Raw genomic sequence first — 23,933 nt, 5'->3', positions numbered from 1 at the left:
GATTTGTGCAAACCATTAATTTATTACATATGTAACATTAGATTAGTGTAAAGGCACATTTTTTTAAAGTTACGGATGATTTTTACAAATGCTAACAGATCAGGGTAAATTGTAAAGCAACAAACTGTTGATGATGATGATAATAATTATAACTAGAAAACTTGCAGTCTGTAAAAAAAAAAACAGTAAAACCGGCCCTCACATTTCCGCATAAATAAGGGTTTATGCAAGTCGATGGCGGTACAGAGTGCAGGACTTCAGCCACTAGGTGGCACTGTGATTAATTAAGGATAGGACATACGGATCTCAACAGGGTGCCATCTTCATCATTTACACCAACAATTATACAAGTCTGACCTTGTGGAGTCGAGGTATTCATGCTTTGTGTCACTTGGGCAATCATCAAAGGCACCTCCCACATCATATGGGACGGTATAAAATCCTTCACAATTTATCGTCGCACATCTGTCTAGTATCCGTGATTTGGATTTGGACTAATTTAGTCAAAGTCCCTAGTTGGAGTTGACTTCCTGTTTGTTTTCAAACATGGGTTCTTCAGACTTTGTAGTACACCCTGTCATGATAGCCGTCTCCACCAAATTGTGTGACCATCCATGAAACAGGTGGAAATTTTTATAGGAGGCGCTATTGAGTGACTTTTTGCGGTTTGTGTTTGGGGCCACTGAAATATCAACTTTTTCACCTCCCCTTTGATGTTGCTGCATGTTAAAACTTTGCCAGTGAAAACAGAAGCTCCTTGGTGGACGTAACAATTCTGTTTCAGCATGAAGACATTACACATCGCTGACTGAAAAGGTGATTCACAAGCAGTCATTGACTTTCCTGTTTGTGTTTTGTTGTCATCTTGTGAGTTCTTTTGGGGTTTGGGTCCAAACGTGTGAAGGTGAACAAGCTCTCAGTGTTGCTGTTGAATTCTGCAGCTCTGTGTGAGGAAAGGAAAGGTTGTCTGCATCCAGGTGACGCTTCTCCTGGTTTAAATCTATCCAGTTGCTTTGGCAGCATGGTCAAATAGTTCAGATTTTATGTGTTATAAAAAAGCAGCTGTGAGCGCTTTTGATCAGCTTGTATTTCATCTTAGGCACTTTTTAAAATTCATCAATTGTTTAGCCATGACAAACCGGAACCATGTGACCGTGAATCCGCTTGATGGTGATTCTATAATTTAAAGGAAAACTGTTTTTGGAATTTTGCCCATCATACAAAATCTTATGTGAGGCATGAACATGTCTTTCTCTTTTCTGTGCATTCTAACAATATAAAAACAGACAAAAAGAAACAGCTCATTACTGCATGTATGGGACTTGTTTATTCTGTCTATAAAGTCGTCTGAAAGTTTCCAAAAAGCGCCAACAACGCTCCTTTTCCATATAATGTGACGTGCATATGAATCAAGCTAGAGCGGCATTGTTATTATTATTATTATTAACATTGTCGCCATAACACACCGAGTCGCTACTAGCCGGCCAGCGACAAGCTTTGCCACAGACTCGCCTGCAGCGCAACGCCGCAGACCACTAACGTCACCCATCACCTCAGGTAAGAGTGATGGGTGTTGACGCTAAATACGTTGAAGAATTTTATTAAAAATGTGGCAATTATTACAAAATGCAGTGTTACTACATAATGGCGTGAGAATTTATTGCATTATTACATATTGCACCATTACATAAAGCGGCTCTACATGGCGTCTTATTGTTAGAGGCTATAGCACCTCCTGCTGCTCGGGCATACATTTACAAACGCGTTTCAGTGTTTGTGTGTTTGTGTGGCGGTGGCTTGTGCGTGGGCGTCATTGAATTTGCTTAATTGGCCACGACGCACGTGAATGTCACTTATATGGATGCCTTTTTTTAATGTCACAAGCATGATGGAGCCGCCTATGAGGGGCGGCGGGGTCTGAAACAGTGCCAAATCAATATGTGACGGTCCAAATTTATTCGTGGCAGCCCCCCCAATATTAATGTTTGGGAAACACTTTTAATGTAGATAGTTTTTTTGTTATACACTAAGTCCCCAACTAACGAACACAATTGGTTCCAGATGACCGTTCTTATGTCGAATTGTTCTTAAGTAGGGGAAAAGGTAATATTAGCAATGATATAGGTACTACATGTACGTGTATACATATACAGTATATGTGTATGTATGGAAATATGAGTTTGGATGCAGTAATAATATTAAACCAGGATAATTAATGAAAAAAACAATAATGAAAATGATATAATAATACGTAATGATAAATGTTATTTACCTTTCAAGAGGAGTGGTCGAGCATACGTTGTTGTGGTGGAGTTGGAGAAGAAGTTATTGAAAAAAAGGACAAATGGTCGTGATCGTTAGACTCTTCTAAAAGAGGTAGTGTTCTGTGGGTGGTGTAGAATTTAGCAGGCCTATTAACTCTTCATAAACTTTAATCACACCCTCTGTCTGGGTTGTATCATTCAGCTACAATTTAGCTTTCCATTTAGCTTTCTCTCCCCAGGTCTGTTGGTCCCATTAGCAGTGTCACAGTGCCCTCTACTGGCTAAGCATTAGCAGTATAAATACTGCTGGAGCGACGACAAGGCAAAATAAAATAAAATATAGACCAGTCGGCTTGTGTTCCTATCTCCGAAAGTTCGCATGTCGGATGTTCGTAAGTTGGGGACCGAGTGTATTTTTTTAATAAAATATTTGCTAAAGAAAGAAATAAAAAATCATTTAAAAAATCCTAATAAAATAAAAATAATAGTTTAATAAAATAAAATAAAATATAGCATGTTGGCCATGCAATGGCTGGCGACCAGTCCAGGGTGTTCCCTGCCTCTCGGCCAGAGTCAGCTGGCGTAGGCTCTAACATACCCGACCATAATGATTAAGCAGCATAGAAAATGTACTGTATGGATAAAATAAAATATCTGTACCCTGCTGACGTCCATGATGCTTTCTGCCACGTCAGGCAAGTGGAAGTGATGTTTTGATGGCGAATAATGCTGAGTCACAAACTATGGGGAGGGTGGTGCTCTAAATCCCACTTCCCCTCCTTGAGGCAGCCTAGAATTTACTCGCATAGAGCAGGTGACCTCTACAGTTCTTGTCTACGTCAGCATAAGGACAGTGAGACGGGACATTATCAGGGTGGGGCTGGAGGTGGAGAGGGAGGAGGTGTGCTTTTCTTTCTTATTTTTTTTTTTTGCACAATTTCACCAATGTGTGCAAGGCAGGAGGGAGGGAGCAAAAACACTAAGCTAGAGAAAGCGAGTGAGCGAGATAGAGAGAGAGAGAGGGAGAGAGAGGGAGAGAGAGGGAGGGAGGTAAGGAGGGAGAATAAGCCTGGTTGTCCATAGTGGGACTATTCCATCCTCCAGCCGGCCTTAAGGAAAGCTGCAGGGCATCACAGCATGGATCCTGCCAGGTCCATCCAGCATGAGATCAGCTCTCTTAAAGGTACAATCTCATATTCATCATCATTCTTCTCCTAGAAGATGCTATAAAAAGTTAATTTATTGCATTTTGAGTGTGAAAGTGAGACTCTTACCTCCAGGCCTCTACATGTCTTTTAGTGGCAATGAAAAGCTTTTTGTTCCCTTTTGTGTCCCGCCGAAGGGGCCGGGGGGCAAGATGTTTTGAGCAAGCCTGTGAGAGGCTGAGCTGCTGCTACATGCGGCAAAAGCTGAGCGTCCGCTGCAGCATTGCCGTGGCAACAGCAGCCAAGCACCCGCCACTCTGGGAGCAGGCGGGAGTTGCAGAGGCGCATGCTTAAATATCTACTTTTTGATTCCCATGTTGGGATGATGCTCTGCTCAGGGGGACTTTAAAGGGGGTGTGGCCACCAGCAGGATTTGTGTAGTCACTGCTTGTGTTTGGCCAATGGGAATGTTCGTCAGCGGACACTTGATTAGGTACACTATTTAAATGAGATCCATTGAAAGATAATCACATTATGTTTATTGTAGGGGGAACAGCAAGGTTAGATCAAATAGATCTACAACTACATCTCTTGTGTCACACCCCGATAAAAGTGGACGGGAATGACACACAGGGAAAATGAACTCCATCTGCACTTTTTTGCCATTTTCATGACTAAGCATCAGAAATGCCGTTATGACAATACCTTTATTTTAGGGATGCGCCGATCAACATTTTTTCACTTCGTTTTCACCGATCCCGATACCCGAATTTGGATACCTGCCAATACTGATGCAATTCTAGTGATACGAGAACTCTTGTTTGCTTAAATATTGCAATCACGCCAAAAGAATATCAGCAAATGGTGCTAGAAGAATATCTGCAAACGTAGCTGTCGCCATACGCACACAAAAACACACAGGCTGACGCGTTCAAGTTTTCACAGTTGGACAACTTAAACATAACTTAAAAACTATTTTTGCTGATCATATTAAAGCGCAGACATGGCTCATAGACTGGAAATCTCTGCAGGTGGTATCAGCAGTTTCTGATATGAATTGCACTGGTATCGAAACCCAGTACAGGATCGGCTCGGCCTCATCCCTACTTTTTTTTTACCTTAGGGGCAAAGTAGACGGGGCTTCTCAAACTCATTATAAATAACAAGCACAGTCCTTAACTTCGACAATCATTTGGGGTGCATGAGAAAGTGTAAAGGAAATAGCTCTGCCTGACCACATGGTCATAATGAGCAAACTACCGAGTCAGCATGAATACTATTACTAATAGGACTTTCAAACTGACAGCTGAATATAGCAACATTTTAAAGTGCATGCAGAGCTAGATAAATGCAGACCAATTGTGACACTTCAAATGCAGCTACTTGCGTCTCACCAAGTCCATAAAAAATACACTGGGAGGTTGCCTACAGCCACAGCTGTAATTTTTTGTTTTTTACCCAACAGAGGGAGTTCTGTGTTTTATGAGACTCTCCTGTTAATTGGGAGCTCTGTCAGAGAGACAATATGCTAATCATTGTAGTTGACGTCAGCTAAAAGCAACATTTGTAGTTCTGGAGAGGTTGATGACATGAGGTGATGCAATGTTTTTTAGAGGGTTCTGTGTGAATCTTAGGAGCATTCTGGCCCAACAAAAGACCCAGAAACGGTCTTGAAGGGTTCTGGCCCACAGAGATTGGCCAGTTGGGGGGCTTCTATTTGGACTCCAGAAGAGACAAAAGCTCCCTCGCTCCGCTGAGCGATCCCAAAGGAATGCCTCAACATGTCGGTCTCTCTCACTCACGTTCTGATAATTTGCAAGCCCGCTGTCACCTTAGCAGCACCAGAACCAATGACTCACACTAGCGTCTTTCACAGACTTGGTTCTGAATGGACCTGCGAGTTATTGAATCTTGCAATCAGCTTTAGTTCTTGACCCAAATATTCAGATCTCATTCTGGCCTAAATACCAACAAGCTAAATAAATAAAAGAATAAAACATGCATTTTTTTTTAAATTCTTTTTTTCGCACACTTGTGCTTGTCGTGGCATCTTTTTACAAACAGTACCGGCTCTATAGGTCGCTTCCACTGGTGGTGATCCTCTAGAAAGACGCTACTTGACCCGTGCACCGTGTCACGTTGCACGAGTGTGTCACTCACAGAAACGGTTGACCTTTGACATTTGGGCCAGTCCACTCTTCAGTTTTGTCGGCGGCACTTTTTAAAGCGTGTCGCTGATGTAGACATCAAAACACATCAGTGTATAGTGTACACACACCTGTGGTGAAAGTGCTAATAAAGATAGCTGACATTCGGTCATAGGAAAGTGAGCAAACAGGAAGTGAAGTCACTGCAATCAGGCTAGTTTCCTATTCATTTTGCCAACCAATTTTGTTAAACTTAAGAGACCAATGTCCAATTACCAAAACACCTACTGCAAAAACGCTAGTCAAAGATCCTTTATAAAACAAGAGCACTGTGCTGTTAAGCTCCTCCTGCAGCAATGCTAGTCAAAATCCTCTATGGCAGGGTACTGCAAAAATCCCAGTCAAAGATCCCCTTATATAGAGTGTTTTTGTGTTTTTAAGCACCAACTGCAAAAACACTTGTCAAAGATCCTCTATATGACAGGGTACTGCAAAAATCCTAATCCAAGATTCTTTATACTGTGGTGTGGAAAAAGTGTTTGCCCCCTCCCTGATTGCTTATTTTTGGAAAGTTTGTCACATTTAAATGTTTCAGATTATCAAACAAATTTAAATATTAGTCAGTGACAACACAATTAAACACAAAATGGAGATTATAAACGAAACTTTATTATTAAGGGAGAAAAACAATTCAAACCTACAGCACGTGGCCCTGTGTGAAAAAGTGGTTGCCCCCTAAACCTAACAACTGTTTGGGCCACCCTTAGCAGCAACAACTGAAATCAAGTGTTTGCTATAACTTGCAATGAGTCTCTGTGGAGGAATTTTTGCCCACTAATATTTGCAGAATTTATGTCACTCAGCCACATTGGAGGGTTTTCCAGCATGAAGCGCCTTTTTGGTCACTCCAAAGTTTTAATTTTGTTTGTCTTCAGCCATTCAGAGGTGGACTTGCTGGTGTGTTTTGGATCATTGTCCTGCTGCAGAACCCAACTTGATTTCAGCTTGACGTCACCAACAGATGGCCGGACATTCTCCTTCATGATTTTTTGATAGACAGCAGAATTCAAGATTCCGTTTATCACAGCAAGTCTTCCAGGTTGCAGCAAAACAGCCCCAGATCATCACACTACCACCACCATATTTTACTGTTGCTATGATGTTCTTTTTCAGAAATGCGGCGTTACTTTTACGCCAGATGTAATGGGACACACCTTCCAAAAAGTTCAACTCTTGTCTCGAGTATTTTCCCAAAGGTCTTGGGGATCATCAGAATGTTTTCTGGCAAAAATGAGACGAACCTTAATGTTTTTTGTTCAGCAGTGGTTTTGGTCTTGAAACTCTGCCATGCAGGTTGTTTTTGCCCAGTGTCTTTCTTATGGTGGAGTCATGAACACTGACCTTCACTGAGGCAAGTGAGGCCTGCAGTTCTTTGGATGTTGTTGTGGGGACTTTTGTGACCTCTTGGTTGAGTCATCAAGGGGGCAAACACTTTTTACATCACTGTATGTACAGTATATACATGAGCGCTTTGCCGTTTTAAGCAACTAGAAATGCTTGTCAAATGCTTGTCAAAGATTCTCTATATGGCAGTAGCACTCTGCTGTTTTTAAGCATTAACTGCGAATACGCTTGTCAAAGATCTTCTACAGTATATGAAAGGGTACTGCAAAAAGTCTACTCTAAGATTCTCTATATTACAGAGTACTGAAAAATGCTAGTCAAAGATCCTCTATATGACAGGAGTGGTCTGCTGTTTTTTTCGTACATTATAGCGATCTAATTGATCTTATTTATTATGTATTGTGTAAAACTAAGACATGAATAACATCAAATTAAAAGCACAAAATGAATGCCGACCCACCATCCACCAGTTCAAGTTCCAGCCAAGTTTTTCCAGAGAGATTATTACATCGCTGTTTGACGTGTGTGGTAAAAGGCAGTGTGCTAGCATGAATTCAATTGAGACAAATGTGCACATTAGCACTCAATAAATCATCAAAACTTACCTTTATGCATTCCCACATAGTATCAGCATTTGAGACCAAATATGAGGTGAAAGAAAAATGGTAAAATACAGCAGTAGTCTATCTGTGCGGCATGAGTTAAAGTTAGCACACGCACAATGGACATGCGTCAAGTGAGACGGATGTAACAGAGAGAATCCGGCCACTTTTCAAAATAAAACATAAAAAAAAAAAGAAATAAAGGAAATTATTTTTTCTTTCTGGGTTGGGGACCACTGCTCTATACCATATGACAGGAGCCCTCTGCTGTATTTACGCACTTGCTGCAAGAATGCTAGTACAAGATGCTCTATATGACAGAGTACTGAAAAAAATGCTCATCAAAGATCCTTCCTTCACTGGCCCACAATGTTCCTTGCTGCAATCATATTGGATTCTTGCATGACTTGAGCCCATCCAGCATGCCTCAGCATTTCCCCCCAACACTGCTGCACTTCCGGCTTGCCAGGAATTAACCAGCATCCCCTCCTGCATCACAGCCAAGATGTCACCCTGAGGGCTCCGTTTATACTGGAATCAGTGCAATGTTGCTGATGCACACGTTCATATTTAGAGGACATCTCGCATGTCACTTTGCAGCTCTCAGATGCTTCCGCTGCTAATTTGAGTGACAGGAATTCATGTTTAACATTCCCTGCCTGTTTCTGTCCAATATGGGAATGCAAGAAGCACGGATACAAAGTTGGAAAAATCCTAATGAGTACTGTGTGTGTAATTCATGACTTTTAATCCTGATAGAGATGATTAAATAATTCTGTAATCTCTTTCAGAGGTCATGTGATCTTTGTAGGGGGACCAAATTACTTTTTATTTGCTTTGCTCACTCATGGTACGGAGGGAATTATTGGAATGTGTTTGAAGGGTTTGTTTTAGCACTTTAGCTAGAGTGGCCAAAGGAGGGCGCTGTTGGCTGGTTGCCGTCATGAAGCTGCAGTGAAAAGTGATGCAAAGATGATTCGGTTCACTGTTGTTGTTTCTTTAAATTATTATAAATCCATTCAGGCTCTAAGCTAAAGCATCTAGCCTCTAAGGCCTTGGAGGTTGTAAAATATTATTTAAAAGGTTGCTAACTTGTTTATTATGGAGAATAAATATAAAGCCTATTTAAATGTATTATGATTGTATATAAGTATTAAAAACTATTTTAAAAAATTAAAAGCTATATATATATGTTGAACTAAAAACATAATTAACGATTGTTTTTCATAATTTCATTTTATTATAAAAATGCAAAAGAAGTAGCTACTAGTGAATGTTCTGATCAATAAAAAAATATATATATATTGTCATAAACCAAAACATAATTTCCTTGATAATTTTATGAAATATACATTATATAATCTATATAATTGTCGCATGGTGGTCTAGTGGTTAACATGTTGGCCAACACAGCAACAACCTGGAGATCGGGAAGACCTGGGTTCGATTCTCCCCTGGGCATTTCTGTGTGGAGTATGTTCTCCCCGTGTGCGCGTGAGTTTTCTCCGGGTACTCCGGCTTCCTCCCACATTCCCAAAAACATGCAGGTGAGGTTAATTGGCGACTCTAAATTGTCCATAGGTGTGAATGGTTGTTTGTCTATATGTGCCCTGCCATTGGCTGGCGACCAGTCCAGGGTGTACCCTGCCTGTCGCCCGAAGTCAGCTGGGATAGGCTCCAGCATGCCCCCGCAACCCTAATGAGGATGAAGCGGTACGGTATGAAAATGGATGGATGGATAATCTATATAATAATTACAGTATTTTAATTCCATTTTATTATGACATGATGAAATACAGTATAATCTTGAATGAAATTAATGTGGTTTATGAAATTTCATGAACAATATATTAATACATGAGCAATGTCTTTAAAAGTTCTTGAACTGTTTCACATTGGAAGCTTTGCCAGTACTTTCCCTAGTAGCTACTCATGTCTGCCTTTTTCTCGCTGTGGTGAAAAAGTCTTTAGGGGCTACAAAAAGCCACAGGACCTCCACAGGTCTCAATGGAGTCTCGTTATAGACCAGACTAGACTTGACCCCCCCCCTTTCTCGTATTTCTTGTTGACAAGGCGACCTCAGTCTTGACTCTTCCAGTGGCATCCACTGGGTGGGGGGCCTTTGGTCCAGTGGCTTTATGTTGGAGTCACGCTAATCTGGGGTTTATTGTCACTGTCACATCCTCACCGTGAAGTTTTTTTCCTTCATCTTTTTGTGTGTGTGTGTGTGTGTGTGTGTGTGTGTGTGTGTGTGTGTGTGTGTGTGTGCTCGTCGTCGGTGTGACTCGTCAGCAGAAATATGCGCCTTGCAGCGTTGTCATGGTAAAGTGGTGAAACATTGAAATAGGAAGTGAGCATCTGTTATTTTTTATAGTGTCGCTAGTAGCAGCGATGTTAGCGTTTTAGTGCCCCTCTGCCCAGCTTTCCACTGTATTGACTCATGTTACAGTGGAGGGAGGGTTACGTTTCTATGGTTACAGGCATTTCTAGCCGGCCGCGCCCCATACTGGCTTCTTTTTCTTTTTTTTTTTCTTTTTTTAAATTCCTCTTGATGATTTATGCTCTCACACTGACACACACTATCACACTATCACACAAACTGCAGTTCAGTCACCTTCGCACTAAATCCATGTTTTAGTCAGAGTGCAATTTCCTGCAAGCATAGTACTCTTTCTTTTCGACATCATTCAAAGCTCAAGATATGCACTGTAGTTGTGCTGCATAACCAGTCCCATTTTTTGCTATAAAACAAAACATGAGGCATGAGCCCCTACAATTTCAATGTTGCAAACATGTACAGTAGTACATCGCATGACATAAACCTCCTTTTACGTAAATTCCACTGAACGTAAAGAATTTATGTAAAGTTTTTGCATCATGTTACGGAAGAAATTCCATATAACGTAAAGCGTCAAGTCGGTGCAAGTTCAGAAATTTTATTTGTTTAGCGCTTGGTGACGCCTTCTGACGCTTGACGCTCTCATTGGCTGATTATCGGGGCACCGCCTCCGCTCTCATCTCATTGGCTGACTTATCCAGCGCGTCCGTGTGTTTGTGTGAGACATGCTGCTCCCTTCAACCTCGCTTCCTCATCGTAGTCGCCCCTTAACTAGTTCGCACGCATTGAAATCTCTTCTTAATGTTTTTACTTTTCTTTGTGTTAAAATTACCGTAATCATGGGCCCTAAACCAAGTGTAAGTGATAAGAAAAAAAGGGAAAAGTTGTCGATAGAAACCAAGAAGGAAATGATCCAAAACTTCTGACGTTTCACGCTCTCATTGGCTGATTATCGGGGCACCGCCTACGCTCTAATCTCATTGGCTGATTATCAGGGCACCGCCTACGCTCTCATCTCATTGGCTGACTTATCCAGCGCATCCGTGTGTTTGTGTGAGAGACAGGCTGCTCCCTTTAACTTCCTTTCCTCTTCGTAGTCGCCCTTAAACTAACTTATAAACAATCACTCATGTTAACCACTAGACCACCGTGCGGCCCTTATATAGATTATATAATGTATATTTCATAAAATTATCAAGGAAATTATGTTTTGGTTTATGACAATATTTTTTTTTTATTGATCAGAACTTTCACTAGTAGCTACTTCTTTTGCATTTTTATAATATAATGAAGATTGTTTTTGTTTTTCAGTTTTATTCATTTACAGTAATCTTATTTATTACCTTATTTTATATTGGAATGTTACTCTATTATGTTTATGCTAATGTTTTCCTATATTTTCCCACCATATTTGGTGGACTTTGAATATTTTGAAGGTCCAAGGGGTGAGTTTGGGAAGATCTTGGAACGGATTATGCTATTTACATGTATTTTACGCTTCGTATAACGTAAAAACCCTATAACATAAAGGTTCTCGGAACGGATTATTTATGTCGTAGGGGCGTCTACTGTATTCTGGATTAGGATTATCCCTGAGCAGTGAATTCTTACTAATTGAACTTTTTGCCCTGACTTCTGGCATCGTTATCAAGGTAGGATTACGATATTGGCCCACAGCATTCATTGTTTTTTATCCAGATATATGCGAGTGGAGCTCATTTGTCATCTCCGAGGGTTCCATATGTTTTTAATCCTTTATACATTTTATTGCTTGTATGCTTTTGCATCCTGTACCATTAAACTCTTTTTCTATAAAATCATAAAGGAGTGTCACCTGGTATCTTTTGCAATATAAAAGAGTGTGCAGTATCGTTCATAAAAATTACTTTTCAGGTTGTTCCGGTTACAAATAAAAAACTAACAAGTCCTTCTGATTGCTAACAGATTAGTAAATTATCCCAGGTCCTTACCAAGAGAAACACACCTTTATCTATCAGGACCGCCTTTATGCAAGTAGGCTGCATGTGAACACCTACTGTATGTGAGTTCCACTCGCCCCTTACTTAAAGGTCTCACACTTTTTGGGAGAGATTCAATCCTTTAAACAAAGTAGCAGGGTAGAGAGGTGCGCATGCTTGAACGAAACCAAGTGTGGTCTTGCACCAACTAGGTAACTAGGGTTTAAACACTTAATATTGTCACTTTTTTCATGTCTTTTGAGCTGAGTTGTACGCTGGAACAAACCAGTCACCAGCTAAATCCCTTCTGTTGGTTCAGGGCTGTTTTTTCTGCTTGTTTGTTAGATTAGAGTTAGATTGGGGGAAAGGTGAAGAACCTTCCCAAGAATCCCCTCCCAGATGTTCCTGTACGCTCCCACGCCTGCAAGTTCCAAGCGTTCAAGTACTGGAGTTGCGTTTAACAGCTTGGAAGACAACCAGGGCTCTTAAATCACTCTCCATAAACTGTGGTCAGGAATGCGGTTTTGTTCTTAAAGTGACCGCTCTTACAAAACAGCAAAGCAGGTGGCAAAAATGCAGATTATTTTGTGAGGCAAAGGCTGAGTTTGAATTTTAGACTGTTCATGTTTTGGTTTGGTTGCGGTAAATCATCTGTTGTTTTTGATGTGTGACGGCACAGGTGCTGAAGAGCTGTTGTCATCCAATAGCATCGCAGTACAGACCTCCATCACTCTCTTGACATTTCAGAGTTTCCAAGTGCCATTTATTAAAACTTCATCTGTAAGTCATGTACCCACATTGGTATTTCAGTTTCACATCTCTTTCAGGGTTTGTTTGCACTAAATGGACATACCTTTGGATCAGTGGGTCTGAAGTGGTGGATTGCGGCCCACAATTGGGCTCAAAAATTTGTTGTAGGTGGGTTTGTGGAGAGCTAGTTTTTATTAAAATACAAATACTGTGCAGCCGATGGTTTTGGTTGAAATTACTACAAGTCTGTATTGGTGTAACTATGACCTGGAGAACCTAAAATGTGGATTTTGGACTATTTGTGATTTTTCCTGTGTCACGGTGAGAATATGGCTAGGTTGTAGCTGTTTTGTGGACATTTTTTATTGTTAATATTAAATGTATTTACTTTTGCACATGCAGTTGTCACCATATGTGTGTTAATCCAGGTTATCATGAGGGTTTCAAAGTGCTGCCAGGTGCTTGATTCTTACAGTACTGGCTTGGGACATGTTCCTAAAATACAATTAAACAAGAAAATGAACAAAAACAGAGCACAAAGGCACATAATGTCATGATAACAATGTTACCCCAGACATTCATTCATTTGTGGCCTTAAGGCCTTGAGGTTGTCAAATGTGATCTAAAGGCTGGCTTGCTGCTATTTATGGAGTTAAATAAATATAAAGCCTTTTTAAAATTAATATTTTGTTTTTATTTATTATGTTATTCATTATTATTTCATTTATTATTTGATAGTATTATTAAATCTGTTAAAAATGAAATCTGAATAACATAATTTGTAATAATTTGTAACATAATGTAACCCACCCTGCTTCACACTGTGCAGTGAAAGCAACAAAATGCGGCATGTGTATGCATCATGGCCAGTTAGGTCAATTTGACAATGACACCCACCCCCAACCCACTGCCACAGATAAACTGCAGCCGTGTGACATTTGAAATGTTAATACTAATAACACTAATAATTTAATATTTCAAAAATTGTTTCAATATATTTAACATATTGGCATGTCTGTGTGGATTGGTTTTAAAATAGCCCCCATATCCTGGTTTAGACCTTTTGTATGGTGCTGTGTAGTGTAGTACCTGTTGTGTGGTGTAGTTCCTGTTAGGTAGTGTAGTACTTATGTAGTGTAGTACCTGTTGTGTGGTGTAGTTCCTGTTAGGTAATGTAGTACTTCTTATGTAGTGTAGTACCTGGTGTTTTGTGTAGTACTTGTTAGTGCAGAGGTGGCATGACAGTCTGGTGTCTCCATGGTATTCTTAAAGCTGGATGAAAATTCAATTAAAGGATGGCACACTTCCACCAGTGTCTTTAAAAGCAAATTATGGGCAAAAAAAAACATGCATGGGCAAGGGAAAAAAACATCACAATCCCGTGGAAAGATGTTCCAAACCTTGTGTGTGTATTTTTGGGCCTGCAGGCAACCGCCGTCCCGCCTCCATTTGCTGCCTTCCTTTCCAGCGCTGATCCATAACGTAGACGTGAACACAAGCATGATTGTCTTTCAACGGGAAGAAATGACTCTTACGAGCCAGCAGTTGAATGTGAACTTTAGTCTTTCCCCAAAGAACAGAGTAACATTTGGAAAAAGGAATCATGGCCACAAGCAGCACTGAAACACACAATGAAGAATACTCTTCATTTAGTGCCAGTAATGAATTTGTTGTTTTGTGGAAATAGCCTTGGAAGTACTTTACATAGCTGTGCTTTAAATACGTGATTTAAAAACATGCAATGCTGTCCCTGGCCATAGGAGGTGATAGTGATTCATGAAAGAGTGTTTCTTCCTTTAGCTTAACATATCATCACCATCAATGTATTGTCTAAACACACGGTATCGTAGATTAACTTACGTTAACCTAATTTATCTTTTCTTATCTTAGGTTAGCTTACTTACATTTATCTTATTCATTAATTCATTGTTGTTTAGCTTAGCTTAGCAAAGGGGTGTCCAAACGTCTTTCCAGCAAGGGCCACATAGTGAAAAATGAAATGCTAAGAAGTTAGATATATTTCAAGAAAAAACTGCATCTCAGGTTTGTCATATATGTGAAAAAGCATATTACTATCAACTCCACTCTTGGCTCTTTTTTTCCCCGTGTTTGGTGTTTTTTTTTTTAATGATCCAAATATTTCAGCATCTTCGGAAATGTCTTTTTTCATGATATTATGACTTTATTCCCATAATATTATCTTTTTCCTCAACTTAATTTTCCAATAATTAAAACTTAGTTTTCTTTGTTTCTCATATTATATCTTTCTTCTTTCATATTTCAACTATTAAAATGACATTATTTTTTCCTCATAATAACAAGTTTATTCTCGTAAATTTAAAATAGTCCCCAGGCCGCCGTTTGGACACAAACACTTTTTTCACAAACAAAAGAAATTGTAACACTTTTCATCATCATTTCATAGAAAGTTTGTGTCAAAAAGATCAAATAAAACAGTTGAGAGGTTGCAGAAGTAAGGGGCATGATGCACAATGTATGACATCAAATATAAATACTTCCAGCTGTGTTTCATTTTCAATATGGCTTCCAGATGGTTGAACCGACTGCTACTGTCTTCTTAGTGGCGGACCACCCCCGTGGGGATGATAGGATCTGTGTCTTGATCCACGACTTTTCGCTCAAACGCCGGTCGACCTTCTTCTAAATCAATTAGCGTTATCATCGCGTGGTTATCTCGTTCAGCTGTCATCATTGTCTTTTTTGAGCTGATAATGTGATTTGCTAACGACAAAAGCGATGATCTTGTCCTTTTCGATTAAGCTAAACAAGAAGCAGGCGTGCCCGCTGACTTCCTGTAGGACCATTGATGAATTATGAGTGCATTTTTTTAACAATTAGACTGTTAAGCTTGTATCATATACTGCAGAGCTTCACTATTTGTGATGCGGGTATGGAAATAACTTAATATAGACCCAAAATATCCATCCATCTATTTTTTATGCCGCTTATCCTCATTAAGGTTGCTGGAGCCCATTGAAGCACCATTCACACTCACATTCATACCTATGGACAATTTAGAGTCTCCAGTTAACCTAACTTGCATGTTTTTGGAATGTGGGAGGAAACCGGAGTACCCGGAGAAAACCCACCCACCCACGCATGCACGGGGAGAACATGCAAACTCTACACAGAGATGCCCTACGGAGATTCAAACCCAGTTCTTCCCGATCTCCTGACTCGGCTACCGTGCGGCACACGCAAAACAATATTATTTTATACTAATTTGTAAGCCCACAAAGCATGCTGGGTAACTCCCTGTTGGGGAAGTGTGTGCATGGGTTTCCCATCATGCCTTATGGGTTACGATCATTTCTCAACTGTTTTACCATATCATGCATCATCGTTATTATAAATATGACTAAGAGCTGCTAAAACTAGCAGGTTGGTTGGGCAAATGTGAGTCTGGTGAAGGCAGACTCATGATTTCCCCGCAGGGAGGGTGCAGGCAGGCAGGCAGGCAGGCAGTTGTGCAGGCGGTTTAAAGTAGTGGTGCAACATGTGGCAGTGGCCCCCACCTTTCATGTGTCTCTCGGCCGGGCTGCTGGCTGTCGTAACACACGACAAAGCAGCCTCGTGAGCCGCCATGGAGGCGCAGCGTAGCCCAGACTTCATGGAGGTCCTCATTCAGAATGCTCAAGGTAGGACACTTCTGTCTTTGTACCAAAAGGTGTCAGCACATGCAAGAGGACGGCAACTTAGGGTGTGTGTGTGCGCGTGCCTGTGTGTGTGTGTGTGTGTGTGTGGGTGCACGCACAAAGACAGTGTGCTACATCTACCTTTTTATATTTATTAAATAGACTTTACATTGACATTGTTAGCTTTACAACCACATGTTATATACAGTATATGAAACACTAAGGCCTCACTATACTCATTGGGAGCAAATGTGTATTTTTCATGAGGAAAATGTCCCAAAACGTTAACAAAAGCATAAAAAAAACACTTCCCTGTGCACCTTTACATTATTATTTTTATATAATAATTATTATTATTGTTACTATTTTATATTGTTTTTTAGAAAAATATGTGTTATATAAATATATATGTAAAACATAATATAATTAAAAATAATACATACAAATGTATAAATATAAAATGATTATTTTATATTGTTATAGAGAACTATATATACAGTATTGAAAATAAAATACATATATAAATATATTTATATAAAATCTAAAATATAATAATAAAATAATTCATTCTAATAAAATATAAAAAAAATAAACATTACAAATGACCAGTTAACAGTGGGCGCTAGATGATGTTGTCTCATTTGCATAATTTGGATCATTTTTGTCCTTTTTATGGACGCTGTGGGTGGCAAAAAGTGAGCAAAAAACAAGACAAAAAGTTTAGAAATAAAAATGACCTTTATTTTGTTGCTTATGTTTGCTTTTTTTTATGTCCCAAACAAGACTGAGGCACCTGTGAGTGCTTTTAGAAGGGGTCACAGAACCCCGCTGCTCGTTGAGAAGAGTGATACGTGCTTTCATGGAGAGCATAGGTCTCAAATGCATCAAGCATTTAAAAAAAGAACAAACATAAAACTTAAATACAATATATTGTTGTGTCGCTGGGAGTAATTCTGGCTTCCCAGCATAGCCTGCTTTTATAAAAAGTTGCGGTAGTGCCAAATGTATTTGTGGTGGTCTGAATGTGTCCATGGTGGGCCGGCACAAATGAATGTATGGGGCAAAACAGGAAGTACTTTTATCTTGAAAGCAGCAGTAAGGAACATTTTTAGCACCCTTCATGAGTTTGAATTGTCACAAATGTGAAATTGTGTGACCTATGCACATAATGCGCATATAATGTTGTTTGTGCAAGGGGTGTCCTGGCTGGTCCGCAGATGTTATTGTTGGCTGAATGAGGTGTTTTGCGGTCGCCATGGTGACAGGGCAGATGCTTGTGTCTGAATGACAAGGCAGCGTAGCATCAACTGTTACTGTAAGATGCAATTGTTACATACAGTGGCTTTAATGAGAGCTTTTCAGCAATCGGTGTGAAATGTGACTGGATGAGAATGAGCCGCATCATGTGGACGAGGAGCAGCAGCGTTAAAGCTGTCCAACTTTCTCCGGCATCCACAGAGGACTCTTTGTTTGAGCGCTTTTCCGCCCTTTGTCCAGATCCTGTTTTTTTTTCCTCCCTCCTGCACACATGGAGGCCATCCAGCAACGCTCGTCAGGAAAACCACCAAGCATGAGATGCTCTTTCCACTGAGGAGAACCTCGTCAATGACATGCAACTCTCCGCTTTTCACTTCCCGGCCGAGCCTCCGCTTTTTGCTTTTTTTTTTGTCAGCCTCTGTTTTTCCTAGCACGCCCCCTCCTCCCCCTTGGGTTGTGATTAGAACTCCCAATGTTGTGAGGTCAGGGCTGCTGAGGCATTTCAGCTTTTTCTCTAAAAGTGGTGAGCACGCAGAAGGACAGGATGGACTTATGCTGCTGCGTCTGTCCAGGATCCCCTGGTGGTAGGTTCTTTTTCTGCTATGTTGCGCTCTGGAGTCCATTTTAACCTGCTTTAAACTCAATCTAGAACATTTCCTAATGAAAACATCTGCTTTTGCTCCCCTGGCTGGTGTTTATGTGGTGTTAATGGATGGCAAAAGCAGCATTTATGGACGTGTCCGTGTGTGATTGTGCACTTTTAGCGTGAGGATGCTGAGCGCTGTTTGCGTCGCACGTGTGGGGAGCGGCCTGACTCCTCCCTGGGAGGAGGAATGGCGGGGAGGAGGGTGGGAATTCCAGACATCTGTTCTGCTTTTTTGCTGTTTTTTTTCCTCCTCTTTCAAATTGTTGGATGTGAAAACTTCCAGAGCCTTTTTTTTTTTTACACACTAAACATTTTTCCTGAGTTTTACATTCTTTTGTTATTCAAATGTCATATTTGCAATTCATTCTCATACGCTGTCTCTTTAAATACATACGCTTAGCAGACACTTCATTAGGTACCCCTGCAAGCATCCAATACTCAATAAATGCTGTTTCAAGGTACAATATTATATTAACATGACAGTGTATGTACTTTGTATTTTGGTGACCTGACTTGGTTGAGAGGATCAGCATGTGAGGATGTTCACATAACACGTGAGTCTACTTTTTTGTGTGTTATATTGTAAAGTAAGCAAATGCCAATGTTGTTTTCCAATCGGTAAAAACGGTGCAATGTGCATACGAGGCCACCAGTTCACATCATTTTGTAAAAAAAAAAAAAAAAAAAAAAAAAAACAATACGCGCAACTTCCTGCCGGGTCTCATCCCCCAACTGTCTTTTGAATACATCGAAGTCTGTTGTAAAATTTTAATAATAATTACAATAAAAATAAAAATAAATAATTATACAAAAATAAAAAAATTATAATAACCATACAAATGATAATATTAAAAATATGAAATAACAAATATAAAACATAGTAAAATCAATTGGTAATAATTGTTTATAATACAAATTACAAACCAAAATTTACAAAAATTTGAAATATCAAATATAAATAATAATAAAATGTTTAGTAATTAATAATAATACAAAATAATTATACTAAAATCATTTAAAAACTCTAACAAATGTAAATAATAATAAAATTAACTAGTAATAATGATAATTATACAAATAATCTTACTAAAAAATAATTGTAAAAATATCAAATAACAAATATATAATATAATATAATACATCATAAATTAAACTAATAATTATTTATAATACAAATAATATACTAAACCAATATCAAATATAAATAATAATGAAAATAACTATTTAGTAATAATAATACAAATAATGACACTAAAATCATTTAAACACTCAAATATAATTATACAAACAATCTTACTACAAATAATTGTAAAAAATGTAATAACAAATATAAATAATAGAAATAATATATAATAATAAAATAAACTAGTAATAATATTAGTATTAATCAGATTGTGCTAAGGTTGTACACTATATCAACTTTTCGTTCGTATTTTTGAAAACTACATGGGGGGGATGATCCTGTCTTATAGGGAGAAATATGCATGCCATGGTAATATGCATGCCAGGCCCCTAGTTGGCGACACCACTTTGTAAAGTAATGCGCAAATATACAGGTGCAAATCTAAGAATTTTAATATAAATAATATTCCTCAATGTTAACATTGTAGAAGTTGGTAGAATCACGTATTCACAACAACCAAGTCTACTTCTTTTGGTGAAGGAAACAGATCACAACATTTTTAAAAATGGCTGAAAACCGTGTCATGTGCATGCCAGGCCACTAGTTGGCGAAGTATTTTTACATTTTCAAGCATTTTGCAGATTTCTAAATGCAAAACATGTTATGTAAATAACGGCTCCTTTTCCCATAATATGCAGGTGTGCACATGGAATAAAACAGTAATAATAGCCGTTTTTATTATTTGTAGTAGTAGCAGTATACTACTTGTATTGGCTGTCATTAGATGTGAACCTAATTATATACAGTATTCTAACTATACCATGTATTCATCCATGCAGCCTAAAAATGAGCACATTCATTGACTTTGATGCTACTCTCAGCTCGTGTCGCGGGTCGTAACGTCTATTTCGGCGCCCTCGTCCTACATGTGTCATTGTAACGGGCGTCGGGTTTCATGAATGTGAAAGGCGATGCCTGCTCGCTGCGCCAAAAGGAACAAATAGCGGCGTCCTCTTCATCTTCCACCATTTTTGAATCTCGGATCAATACAACGCGGGGGCGACGCCCATTTTTTCCTGCCTGCGGCGGGACCTTTGTGCCACTGCAGACAAAACGGCTGGCATTTATGAGCTGCAAAGCATTGTGGGAGATTTTGCTGTCAGACCATGATGAGGAAGGAGGCAAGCAGAAGGTAGCAATTAGCCGGTAAGGGAAGGGAGTTACATAAGACGGGATTAAGCCGTAGGAAATGAATGGAAACATTTGGGAATTAAACCTCAGATGATCCCATAATAAGAGGAGCCTGGAACATGATTGGAGGAGCTTTAGGGAAACTTGAACTTCTTATCAGGACTGACGTGCGTGTGTCCTCATGTATTATTAACAGGCTGCAGTCAGATAGCGTCACTGGGGCGGAGTAGTTGTGTTTATGTGCTAACTTTCAGGAATTGTGTGCACCTTGGGGGTAACGTGGAGCAGCGCTGCAGGGGGAGGGCCTAGGGGTGAGGAAGGACGGTGTAGGGAGTAGGGAGGGAGGGAGGGAGCCGTGAGTAAGAGGGAGGCGTTCCTCGCTCTCCCTCGTCCAGACTGCTCTCTTTGCACAAACTGGCGGAGGAGTTAGCTGCAGCGCTGCTCACAACTTCCCGGATGGCACCACACCCCTAGACAACCCCCCCCAAACCCCCCCTCCCCAATCCCCGCTCACCCTCCCTCCCCTCCTCACCTGTCACCCCCCTACCCCCTCCCTCCCTCTGCCTGGTCAGCCCTCACACGTGCCCTCAGAGTTTGGGACGCTCCACTTTGAAGCAGGCCCGATGCCGGCAAGCCCCCCAGGAAATGTGTTCCCCACCCTGGTGGCGGTGGGCCACCTGGTGACCTTGATGTTGGTGTGGCGCTGGAGGTCACGCAGAAAGCAAGGTAAGACGCGAGGCAAGGTCGGGCTGGAGGTCGCGGTGGTAAGGTAGAGGAGAGGGGAAAGTTTGACTGCACAACGCTTTCTGGTCGCCGTCTTCGCTGCTGTCCTCCCTGCTCTGTACCGCCTGCCTTCAACACCCCCTCCTCCCCCCTCCCCCTCCACCCTGGTTTCCTGTGGAACGGAGCGCTAGTTAACCCTGTAAATGCTGCTTGGACCAGCTGAGTGCTAGTCTGGTGCTGATTGGGCACTTTTGCCGTCACTTTTTTAGTTTTTTTTCTTCTTTTCATGAATTTGTTTTAAGTATTTCTTGAGTCTCTTATCGCACATTTACATGACAAAGTTGAAGAAGTCACTTATACCAGGGCTCATGAAGTCATAAAATAGGACAAGGAAGCATTACATTAATGCCAGTCAAAGCGCTGCTGTTTTTGCAGCAGATACTTCAAAACAGCAGTCAAAGATCCTTTACAGGACAGGGACCCTATGCTCTTTTTAAGAAATCTGTTGCAAAAACATGAGTCAAAGATCCTCTGTATGATAGAAAAACTCTTGCTGAAGCTGTTTTTGTAGTAGGTCCTTATAAATAGCCAAGATCCTGTACATGACAGGAATTCTGTGCTGTTTTTAGTAATCTTCTGCAAAAACAAAGTCAAAAATCTAAATATTGTATATGACAGGAGTGCTGTGTTGTTTTTAGAAATCTACTGCAAAAATGCTAGACATAGATCCTCCGTACGACAAGACTGCTCTGCTGTTTTTAGGAATCTACTGCAAAAAGCTTTTCAAACATTCTCTATATGACAGAAGCTTCCTATGTTTTTAGTAACCTGCAAAAATGCAAGTCATAGATCCTCTGTATGAAGAGAGTGCTCTGCTGTTTTTAAGAATCTACTGTAAAAATGCTTGTCAAAGTTCCTCTATACGACAGAAGCGCTATGCTTTTTTTTTTTTTAAATCTGCAAAAATGCTAGCCATCGATCCTCCGTTTTAGGAATCTACTGCAAAAACACGAGTCAAACATCCTCTGTTTACATGACAGAGATTCTGTGTTGTCAAAAATATTCTATATGACGGGAGCTTCCTGCTGTTTTTTGGAATCTACTGCAAAACCTTAGTCAGAGATCCTCTCTCTGATAGGAGTATTATGCTGTTATGTTATGTTATGCAAAAATGCCTGTCAAACATGCTCTATATGACAGAAGATCCCTGCTATTTTTATTAATCTACTGCGAAATACAAGCCATATATCCGCTGTATGACCAGAGTGCTCTGCTGTTTTTAGGAATCTTCTATAAAAATTCTACTCAAAGATCCTCTGTGACAGGAACGCTCTGCTGTTTTTAGGAATCTACTACAAAAACACTAGTTAAAGATGCTCTATGTGACAGAAGCTCCCTGCTGTTTTTAGGGATCTACTGCAAAAATGCTAGTCAGAGATCTTCTATGTGACAGGAGCACTTTGCTGTTTTTCGGAATCTGCTATGAAAACGTTTAGCACGAGACCTGCTCGTCTCGTTTCCTTTAAAGTGTTAGAATGGAATCAGAGGAATCTGTGGTTGTGTTGTGTGTGTTAAACGCCACCAGACACATCAAGGTGACACAATGGCGGCTGTCAAACACGCCCCCTCCTGAACCTCGCCCGGGGCCTTGCTGATTGTTTTGTGTGTTGGACAAACCTGTTTGACCTCCTGCTTCAAAGCAGTCTACACTCGCCGTCTTGTTGTTGTTTTGCTGTCGTGTGTGATGCAAACAAGGGCGGCCATGTTGAGTGTGTCAGGCTAAGAAGTCGGCAGGGTAACCAAGCAGTCCAGGTCGGGCCGTAAAAGACACTAGAAAGGAAGAGGACAGGACACACCTTGAGGAGATAAGACACAACACAACAACAAGAAAGACCTCATTAAATGAGTTTCTATCAGCGTTTCTTTGATTGTTTGCGGGATTACACAAAAACTGCTGAACCAATTTGCACAAAAGTTCATACAAGGAGGCCTTACGAGTCTTTAGTGCACAACCACTTCTTTGTTTTTGGACATTTTTGCTTTGCTATATGTCATTCTAGTGATACAGCGCGTCTGCACATGAGGCTTTATTAGCAGCAAAGTGGAATTGTTGAGTCATTGTGGCAGAAAAACAGTAAATACATTACCATTAGTAATTAGCAATTAGCTAGCTAAATAGCAATTAGCTTTAAGAGAGGAAAGTTGCTGTTTATGAAGTAAGAAACGGTTGCACCAGTATTTACCTAGCATTTTATTGTACGGTATAGGATGCGTATTTATATTTTTATTGTTCGTTTACGTATTATAGTATTTTTTAAATTATATTTAATTGAATTATATATTTTTTGCTTTTATTTACATTTTTAAAACACTTAGTAAAAAGATGTTTTTACTTTTTTTTTATTTTTTTATGTTTTAATTATTAATTATTAACAATATAAATAAATTAATTAAATATATATTTTAACCAGCATTATTTAGTTATTTATTATTATTATTATTTTTTACATTAATTCATTAAATATTTTAAAATCATGAACATATTTAAATTATTGCAAAATGGAATTTTATTTTTTATTAATTTATATATATTTTTTTTTAATCATTACTAAAAACGGTGGCCTTGGCCTTTGGCACCGAATTGTAGTCAAGCAGAAGTCCTTCATTCAACAAGAGGAAAAATCCCAAAAGTAGCAAAAGTCACCGTCTAAACTGGGTGCCACACTTAA

General features: G+C 39.8%; 1 protein-coding gene across 18 annotated transcripts in view; it reads left to right on the top strand.

Moving 5' to 3' along the window:
• pleca (plectin a) overlaps positions 1–23,933 on the top strand; it is a 93,969-nt gene that overhangs the window by 21,782 nt on the left and 48,254 nt on the right. For 2 of the 18 annotated variants that reach the window (XM_054763716.1, XM_054763712.1), the window contains exon 1: positions 16,198–16,267. The exons of 10 other annotated variants lie outside the window; for them this stretch is intronic. In XM_054763716.1, the coding sequence (XP_054619691.1) occupies positions 16,213–16,267 (55 nt within the window). In that variant the 5' untranslated portion in view covers positions 16,198–16,212. Of the gene's footprint in view, positions 1–3,348; positions 3,448–16,197; positions 16,268–17,511; positions 18,106–20,902; positions 21,208–23,933 lie in introns of those variants that run through there. 6 more of the 18 variants (XM_054763717.1, XM_054763713.1, XM_054763715.1 and 3 more) reach the window with 6 other exon arrangements.

Source organism: Dunckerocampus dactyliophorus, chromosome 20, assembly GCF_027744805.1.
Source record: "Dunckerocampus dactyliophorus isolate RoL2022-P2 chromosome 20, RoL_Ddac_1.1, whole genome shotgun sequence".
NCBI lineage: Eukaryota > Metazoa > Chordata > Actinopteri > Syngnathiformes > Syngnathidae > Dunckerocampus > Dunckerocampus dactyliophorus.
This window is presented reverse-complemented; position numbering and strand designations above follow the sequence as displayed.